The sequence below is a fragment of the Sphaerodactylus townsendi genome, linkage group LG09, assembly GCF_021028975.2.
Source record: "Sphaerodactylus townsendi isolate TG3544 linkage group LG09, MPM_Stown_v2.3, whole genome shotgun sequence".
NCBI classification, from domain to species: domain Eukaryota; kingdom Metazoa; phylum Chordata; class Lepidosauria; order Squamata; family Sphaerodactylidae; genus Sphaerodactylus; species Sphaerodactylus townsendi.
Genome location: NC_059433.1, coordinates 86,461,790 through 86,471,803, shown reverse-complemented (window position 1 = coordinate 86,471,803; position 10,014 = coordinate 86,461,790). Strand labels below are relative to the sequence as shown.

General features: G+C 44.3%; 1 protein-coding gene across 1 annotated transcript in view; it reads right to left on the bottom strand.

The window, feature by feature from the left end:
- Window positions 1-362: 362 nt before the first annotated feature.
- The window catches only part of RGS22 (regulator of G protein signaling 22), an 84,993-nt gene continuing 75,341 nt past the window's right edge, over window positions 363-10,014 (bottom strand). Inside the window, exons 24-28 of the mRNA XM_048508194.1 lie at window positions 9,530-9,684; window positions 8,243-8,342; window positions 4,834-4,945; window positions 1,797-1,916; window positions 363-453 (exon numbers count right to left, since the gene is read on the bottom strand). Coding sequence (XP_048364151.1) covers window positions 1,807-1,916; window positions 4,834-4,945; window positions 8,243-8,342; window positions 9,530-9,684 — 477 coding nt within the window. The 3' untranslated portion in view covers window positions 363-453; window positions 1,797-1,806. The remainder of the gene's footprint in view (window positions 454-1,796; window positions 1,917-4,833; window positions 4,946-8,242; window positions 8,343-9,529; window positions 9,685-10,014) is intronic.

Below are 10,014 nucleotides of genomic sequence, written 5' to 3'. Positions count from 1 at the left end.
GCCTCAGGATGGCCTCCATTTATGAACTGCTTTCGCACTGCCTCAGCACTCCTCCTGCTTCAATATGCCAGAAAACAAGAGAAGGTGTTTTCTATCTCAGAAAGCAAGAACAGATGCCCAGGGATCCTTCGGCAACACCATTCCCAAACAGTGGGAGATCCCAGCAGCTCAGTCACACTAGCAAATACTTCCATCTGGACCCCACCCACCCACCCTTCACTCATATTACAACAAGATCTGCAGAACTCCTCATTCACAGATGCAAAAGATCACTTTAACCAGCACCGAATGAAATGGAGTAGGTACTTCTCTGCTTCTGGCCCTGCTGGGAAATGTCTCTGTAGAAAACATAATAGTTTGTTGCCAGTATTCATTTATTTCTACTGTAGATTGCTCCCACAAGCTGCTGCAAATTCATCATTTCTTCATCACATTCCTTCATCACATTAAGACCTGAAAAAGAAAGTTTTGTTGTTGTTGTTATATTCATTTATAGTCTCCCTTTCTCACTGGGACTCAGGGCAGATTACAAGTAAGTAAAAAAAAAACACCTTTCAACCAGTAAGTGGATTACAAAATATGATAACACCAATCAGTCAGTAATAAGAGCATAAGATATTTTTTTTCACATATGCTGAAGAATGAATTTTCAATCCACTTTCAATGCACTTTAATAATAGTTTGCAAGTGGATTTTGCTGTTTCACACATCAGTTACTCTTGTGAAAGTGGACTTTGGCAAAGCAAGAGAGAGAAAGGAACCAAGCCCAGAAAAAGTGGTGTTTCCATACTGCAGCCAAAACCTCAAAAGAATGAAGCCAAATGCACAGAGCATGTAGTGGACAGGCTAGAGTAAAGCTGGCCTTCCATTGCCAGCCAGCAAACACATCTGGTCAGATTTATACACAAGAAGATCAGACTGTGACCAAGGCATCAAACTTATTAGTCTACCAAACTAGCAGAAAGCATATAATTAAGGTATTAGGCATGTATTTTGTACCCAGGTTTCTTCCACATGTACCTCTCTCAATAGCATCTACACAACAGTTTCCCTGACAGTTCTCTCCTCATCCCCCTCCAAAGCTTTGGTTTTTTTAAAAAAAAACAACAACCTGGGACTCGCTTGATAGCTATAGCATTATAATGATCTATTGGATGATCTATTAGTTCCCAGCTTCCATTTAAAAAAAATAACTCTCTAGAAAATTTTATTGCAAAGTTATAAGAGGAAATGCAGAGCATGCCGCTTTCATCTTACAATTCCACAAAACAAGGGCTAGTAGATTATACAGTATTATGTTGTAATGCAACAGCAAACTGTCAATCATTGATTTTTAAAAAGTCCCACCCAATCCTTCCAACTGGGGGAGGGGTGCGTGCCGTAGTACCAGAGGTAATGATAATGTCACCTATGTGGATGGGACCTACAACAATGCACACTATCCTATCCACGTGGCATCCAAAGGCACTTTGACTGCAATCTTTCCAAAACAATTATACCAGTTTTACGAAACTTTGCTGCAAAGAAGAAGGAAATACAGGGAAAAGAGGAATAGAAGATGACATCTTGCAGATGCCCCGCAAAACAATGCTAGAGTAAGTAAGCCAAGGCAGTGCAAAGCATCCATGTGGAAACAATTCAGATTGGGTTCCAGTTCTGGATTGAGTACTGAGTAACAATATCAGCAATACCCCAAGGAAATTTGTTTGCAATAGGAAAACACAGATTACTAAGAAACTGGGTGATGTAATGGAAAAACAACAAACTGAAACAAATTAAATCTTTTTGGGACATACTTGCGGGGTCTCAGTGAAAACTGCGTTGCTTCACAAAAGCAGAGGTGAAGGTAGCTGAGGCAGCCCGTTTTTCTGGTACCACTGGATGAAAACTCTTCAGACTGAATACGGATGGCACACCTGGATTTCCAAACAAACACACAAATCTAAGATTTACAGAAACGACCAAAACTTTGCAGGCTGAAGTTTTAGGAGATCCTTCACACTTGCATGGTCAGCCCAACAAATTATATGGATTATAACTGACAGTGATATCTGGGAAGCAGTACTGCACAGTGGTTAGACAAGGATTACAAAGCTGATTTTGTTTTGCTTCCATCCCACCTCATTCCTCATCTTAAAATAAGGACCAGCTTCTCTCACACACAGATATCAGGCCAGTACATCAGATCACCAAGCTACATTGGTGTAGATTTGGGCTCAAACTCAGGGCCACCAAGAGGGGGGAACTGGAGGGAACAAAACTCCTGGGCCCAAGTCAGTTATAGGAACCCTGAAACCAGTGTCATACTGCATTCAGGATGAATCTCAATTTATTTCACTTCTAATGCAGTTCTGCACTGCAGCTACTAGGGGCACAGGGAAAGTAGAGCACAGTAAACAGCAGTAGTTGTGCTTTCTGCTGTTTGCTACTAGGAGGCAAACACATAGGCCGTTTCTGCACGGCCAGGAGGCGCCACCACGCCGGCAGGAGTTCTGGGCCGTCAGCGCATGGCGGGAAGGCCTGCTCGCGACGCTAAGTTTTTCGCGACAGCAGGCTTAAGGGAGGCCGGCAGACTGGGTAGGCGGCTCGCGACGAGTCGCTTCAGTTTTTTTCTCGCCTTCAATTATTTCACGCTTCGCCAGTGGGTCGTCGTATTCTGCCCACGCTGCCCTCCAACCCCTGGAGGTCGGAGGACAGTGTGGGCGGGGCTGCGACGCCCCGCAGGCGACGAGGAGGACACAGTGAGTGGGGCGGAGACGGGAGACAGCGTCTTCCTGGCGGCGTGGTTCGCACCGCGCCGCAGGGAAGACGCTCCCTCCCCAACAACAACCCTTTAAAGGGTTGTTGTTTAGGGCGGCTTGACACCGCCCTGGGGGGAGGGAAGAAGAGCCTGTGCAAACGGCGGCCTGGGGGTGCCTTTTTTGGCACCTCCAGGCCGTCATAAATGGGCCGTGCAGAAACGGCCTTACATATCCTTCTTAACCCATCAACTGGAACAAGGCAAAACAGCTCGTAGCTACTAGGGTCACTGCAGGAGTCTACCACGTACATGTGCAGTTGTGGACAAGTCCACATCGGGACCACCAAACGCAGCTCCCAGACACGAATCAAACATGAAAAGCACTGCAGACTAATTCAGCCGGAAAAACCGGCAATAGCAGAACACGTGATAAATCAAGCTGGGCACAGAATATTATTTGAAAACACAGAAATTCTGGACCATTCTGACAACTACTATGTCAGACTATACAGAGAAGCCACTGAAATCCACGAGCACGTGGACAATTTCAATAGAAAGGAAGAAACCATGAAAATGAACAAAATTTGGCTACCAGTACTGAAAAACACTAGAATCAAGACAGCGACTAATGAACACCACCCAGACAAAGGAAGTCTCTAGGCAGTAAGCAGTCAAAGGGCTAGTGAACACCAACCAGAACACCACCCACCACTCTAGGCAGTAAGCAATCAATGGGATCAAAAGGCCAGGCTACTACAATGCAGATGCCCTCACTAATTGATTATGCTATCTTCATGGTTAGTCACTTGCTAAATGGGTGGATCCCACCCAACATATGCAAATCAAGCATGCTAAATGCACCCTTTACACTTGTTAACAGGTAAGTGGTTCTTTCTTCCACCCTAGACATTCCACAGGTATACATACTCCACTTGCTTTACTATCATCAGATCCTCTGAAGATGCCAGCCACAGATGCAGGTGAAACCTCAGGAGAAAATGCTACTACAACACGGCCATATAGCCCAGAAACCACACAACACCCCAGTGATTCCACCCATGAAAGCCTTCGACAATACAATGGGTAGACCAGCTCTCCAAAGGGCTAGTTACACACAATTAAGAAGTACTGGTAGATCTGGTCTCCATGGCAGCCAGGTAGACAAGCCCTCCAAGTGGTGGTGGCTTTGCAAAGGGGCAGCCTGGGGGCCCTAGGCAAGTAGCACCAAGGGCTCACCCCCTGGGTTGGTCCAACCTAAATATGGCAGTGGTAATGTGGAATGTGTTCAGCACAGGAAAGAAGATGGTGGCCAGCCAGTAACTTTGCTAATTAGGTGCAGCTGTTAATTTACACCTGAAAGTAATTAAAGGTAGGTATTACCTATACCATCTACTAATATTTTGTTTTCTTCTGTTCTTAGGTCAAGTATGGATCATGAATGAAGACTAAAGATTTCATACCTAGTGGTCACAAAATAATGTTGTAACATAATTATTTTAGAAAACTGAACATGTCCATATCTATATTTAATCACTATTTGGAACAGCTGTGCAATCTATATATCCATTTAGCTTCCATTGTAGATGTTTTTCAATATTCTTGTGAAAGCTCATTTCTGGCATTTACAAAAAAATGCAGAATTTGAAATCTTTTTCCATGTGATTTTTTGGGGTTAAATGTTGGACTATATGCATATATCCATATGCATATTCCTAATTTTGTGGCCTTGTTCAAAAATAGTAATTCCTAAAATTGGAAAGCTGATCAAACTAGTACTCCCAAACTGCTTATTAGGCCTTGAATGGCAGGGGAAAGCAAAATACAGGATGTCTGTTGTTATGCATCCCGTCTTCTAAGGTAGAAGAACATGTTCTCCCAAATTTAGTCCTCAGAGGCAGACTTTATGTGTGTCTGACATACAATAAACAGTGAACTAGCTGCTGAAATTATGTATGTCTGTATACAACCTAAGTAAATGAGACAGGATAAAAGTGGGGGTATCTCGATGGTGCTTTGTCCATTTGCAAGAAAATGAGCAGTAACTGGATCCAAAACCACATCTCTCCAGCCACAGAATAGGATGAAAAACTTGCCTGTATACAGTGATGATGCTAACGATTTCTTCTCTAGATCCTCCTGAATCTTCAGAAGTACTCTTTCCTGCTGGAGAGCTTCCATGTACTTTGAATATGACCAGGAAAATGGCTAAAAATTAAACAGCAAAAGTATTAATCTCTGTGATCTGTTTGTTTGTTCATTTGTTTTTTGCTGGGGGAGAGTCTGCAGGAGGCTTCGTTAGTAAACAATGTCAACATTGAAGCAGTTCTTCAAGGGACCTGAAGCTGTAAAAGAAGATTATTATGGGGGCTTGCACAGAGGAGTAGGTTTTGGGGGTTTCTCTGATGCTGCTGCCAGTACAGAGCAGCAGTAACGGGGATTCCACGTAGCAAGTTTCTGTGCCACTTCCCGACTCCTGTCAACCTCTCTCTCTTAGCCACTGGGGCTTTTTAAATTGTTTTAAACATCAGCAATTGAATATCCTTATGTCAACATGCTCTTATAACAATGTGTGTAAATTGTTCTCTGGACTCTCAGTTTTCCTTTTTAAAAACAGTAAGTGTCTAGCCTTTTGCATTGCAGAAATATACCTTTCCACCTTATATATTTGCAACTGAAGGCGCTAGAGACTTGTTACATATATTTTTATAGTGATGTGAGTGTGTGTGTGAAAGAGAGAGCCATCAAGTCAAAGCTGACTTATGGAGATGTAGGCTTTTCAAAGCAAAAGACATTCAAAGGTGGTTTGCCATTGCCTGCCTCTGTAAAGGCTGGCAGAGTTCTCAGAGAACTGTGAGTGGCCCAAGGTCCCCTATTAGGCTTCACATGGAGGAGCAGAGAATCAAACCCAGTTCTCCACCACTTTTAGCCCCTATGCCATGCTGCCTCTGTTATAATGGTACTGTGCAGCCTGGCCCAGGCTGGTGTGCTGCCACAGCAACATGCAGTACTGAGGAGGCTCAGAGCCGGTACTGGGCTGCTGTCAGTGCAGCAAGGAATACAGTCCAAAGATACCAAGTCCACAGGAGAGTCCAGAGAGATGTCAGTCAGGCCAGGAGTCAAAAGCCAGGAATGTATGCAGTAACAAGGAGAATCCAAGAATCAAGGTCAAGAAGTCGGCCCGTGGTCAGTCAGGGTCTGGAGACAGCAACGGTGTGCAGGCAAGGTCAGGTAGAACCCACTTTGAAACCACAACTGCAGTTACTGCCAAAGGCCTTTTATTCTCCAGAGCTACTTGCCTGGGAGTGTTCCTGCAATGCCTAGCCTGCAGTCTTGCTGAGCAGGCCTCTCCTTTATGGCCACTCTCAATCTCTGTCTGCAACGCTGACTTACATCTGGAGACTCAGAGCTGCTAGAACAGGGGTCTGCAACCTGCGGCTCTCCAGATGTTCATGGACTACAATTGGCCGTGGCGGCAGGGGCTGATGGGAATTGTAGTCCATGAACATCTGGAGAGCTGCAGGTTGCAGACCCCTGTGCTAGAATATTCCTTAGCTCTGCTAATTAGCTCTAAGCCAGAAGCCTGTGCTGGTTCAGGCTCTGCTGATTCAGCTCGAATCTCTCTGTGAGGCTCAGTTAACTCTTCCTCGGATGAGCTGTCATCTACAGCAGGAGGAGCCATGGCAGGTACAATGATATACTGATACTCAATTGACAATTTTAAAACAAACCAAAAAGTCTCCCCTTCCCATTGTGGGGAGAGAAAATGGTCACTGTGGGGACAAGGTCAGGGAAAATGGCTGCCAAGAAAATCTAAACTTTCCCACACAAGCACAGCATCCATCCAGGCTTTACTGCAATCTTTCACAAAACTTTTCAGTAAAGCAGGTATGAGAAAGATAGGAGAAAAAAGCTGGAAAAAACCCAGGAAATGTAAGAATGTACCAGAATGGTATCGGGAATCAGGAAAAAATGCCAGAACAATTATACTGACTTCTATGGATGTAGGCACTGAAATTATTCAGGATTTTCTGATCCTTGGATCCATCATAAACCAGAAGGGAACCACAACCAAGAAATCAGAAGGAGACTGAAACTGGGAAGGGCAGCCATGAAGGAACTAGAAAAGATTCTTAAGTGTAAGGATGTTTTGCTGGTGATCAAGATCACAATCATTCATACGGTAGTATCCCCCATTACTATGTATGAGTCTGACAGTTAAGAAGAAGAAGAGTTTGGATTTATATCCCCCCTTTCTCTCCTGTAGGAGACTCAAAAGGGGCTTACAACCTCCTTGCCCTTCCCCCCTCACAACAAACACCCTGTGAGGTAGGTGGGGCTGAGAGAGCTCTGAGAAGCTGTGACTAGCCCAAGGTCACCCAGCTGCCGTGTGTGGGAGTGCACAGGCTAATCTGAATTCCCCAGATAAGCCTCCACAGCTCAGGCGGCAGAGCGGAGAATCAAACCCAGTTCCTCCAGATTAGATATACAAGCTCTTAACCTCCTACTCCACAAAGGACCCGGGGACAGCCACAAAACATGGGACAATAGCAGATGGTGGCTGGGAGAATGGAGTGGCTTCAGGGAAACTACATGTGGAAGTAAGCTCTGCAGAGACTAGGCGGGAGCAGGCATTGGTTGGGGAGGTGGAGGCAGGGAAGGCAGGCCATGGTCACAACATCCCATCCAAAACACAATGGAGGGTAGACCAAGGGCAGGAATGGCAAACTGCAGCTTTCTTGGGCAAGGCCAGGTTGACCAAATTGGTATTTGAAGGTTCCTGTGAAAAGGAGCAAAGGAGGAGGTCTTACGCTGAGCCCCTCCATTCGCCCAGGGGCAGGGCAACTCAGAAGCCGTGATCCAGTGGCCAATGGAATCGGAGAAACTGGGGCTGTCCCTCCCCCAGGACAGCCTTTTAAGGGCAAGCCTGAAGGCAGCTCAGAAGAAGCAGTGAGGTTTCTTCTACAAAGCTGTTGAAAGCACCAAGCTCGGACACACAACTCTCAGTTTGCAAGACCTGAGCAAGACGGTTAATGATAGGATGTTTTAGAGGTCATTAATTCATAGCCGGAAGTGAACTGACAGTATTTAACACACACATACACACACATCTGTTCAGGATTGCACTGTTAGGTTTCAATAAAATTACCTGCATTCCAAGATTGAAATTGCCTAAAACAGAAATGGTCCATAATCTTGTCTATGCAAGTGCATCACTTCACTAATTTATGTAGGACTATGTGAAGTCTATGTGAAATTTATGTAGGACTATTCTTCTGTATGAAGAATGAAGAGAGGAATGAGCTACATACCACACACACACACACACACACACAGAGAGAGAGAGAGAGAGAGAGAGACAGAGACAGAGACAGAGAGAGAGTGTGTGTGTGTCCTGGTATGTATCAGTGCTGGTTTGAGGAATAGTGACATAGCAGCATCAAGGAAGAGGATCTACCCCCTGCTATAGAAACAATCACCTTTATATGATCAGTGCTTATTTACCTGTCGGCCATATCCTGTAAAGCTTGGTGTAGACGAAAGATCACTTTTAGTTTTGCCGTCAGCGGTAGAAAAGGACTTCACAGATGCGACAGATTTTTTCCTTATAGCCTAAAAGTGAAAAATAAATTTTTTGATTAAATGCTGTGGCTTGGAGATAAAGGAAAGAAAATGGGATGCCACGTTTCTAAAGATCTTTGCTGTATTACTTTATACTTCCTTCTTTCATCAATGATCAGCCAAGGGTCATTAACACCATCTGAGCCATTCTGGGGGACTTGGATGGATTCAGAGGCAGCTGCCCCTCAGCCATAGCACTCCTGGCCCTGAAAATTCCTAAAATCTAAGGGTAAGACTTGCATTGTTTTTCTTTAAAAGCTACAAAACAGCACCAGAAACTACAGTGCCTGGTTTTGGTGAGAGGCTGAAAATTACATCCAGGCAAGATACAAGCCTCAAAGACAGCAGAAGCTGTGTCCTCAGAGTCTGTTCCACTTTGCTCTGCAGCTGCTTTAGAAAGTTACCTGTCATATTCACTTATTACCTTTTCATCCTTCCTTCCTCCAAGAAATTGAGGGTGGCACACAAGAATCTTCCTGCCTAATTTAACCTCAAAGTGAAGGGGCTAGGCAGGGAAAGAATGAGAGGCTCGAGGTCATTCAGAAAGTTTCAAGGGAATTAGAAGCTGGATCTCCTTGGTCCTAATTTGGCCCTCCAATCATTACACCATGTTGGCTTTATTCTGCTTCCCCTGTTTTCCAAGCTGAGCTCCCAGCCTACGGGGGCACCCTCTTTATTAATAAATAGATGAATTACCAGGATAGATGAATTACATGTGGAAACACCTTTCTGCATGTACAGAACTCCATTTTCTCTACAGACGCACTAAATATTAAGCATTTTCTGAGAAGAGTTCTTCCTTTGGGTTCTTTTAGCCTGCATGTTAGATTTCAGCAACATTTTCATGTATGGGGTGTTGTGAAGATGCCAGCCACGGATGCAGGTGAAACGTCAGGAGAAAATGCTACTAGAACACAGCCATACAGCCCGGAAACCACAAAGCACCCCAGTGATTCTGGCCGTGAAATCCTGTGACAATGCATTTCCATGTATGTTTTATATTAAAGCTTGTTTATCTGCTGCAAGCTCCTAAGGGGACTGAAGCGAAGCTTAATAAATGAAACGAAACAGATGAAAACAAGCTATCTCGAATGTCTATTTTCAGTGGGCAAACACATCAGAGCCGTATCAGAGATTCTTGTCCAGTTTGCCTGAAATGGTTTATGTGGCTGCTCTCTTTTGCTCACCTCTTCTATACCTGCTTTTCTCTGCTTCTCCATTTTTCTTTGGGTTTCCAGAAGAGCCAAAACATCTTCGTCCACCAAATTGCTTCGGAACTCGCAAAATTTGGGCCAAAATTTAAACAGAAGAGCGAAAATAGTCATCTGGAGCAGACAGAAAAAGAAGGAGGAAGTCTTACATTGCAGTGCTGCATGGGAACAAAACAGGCAGCGATCAGGGTATCTCGCAGTCATGCACAGTACCAGCTATCCCCTGCATCGTCTTCCAACAGTTTAGTCCAGTCTTGCACATTCTTCTCAACAGCATGTGTTTTTTGCCGGTGAGAAATCTGGCCAAACCACATTTTAAAAGCCCTTTCTTCTTAAACAACAACAACCCCAAATTGCTTTCCTAAATAACTAAATACAATAATAAAAACATAGATTTTGCCTTTTTAGAAGCTTTTTTTTTCTTAAGCAAAACATGCAGCAGGA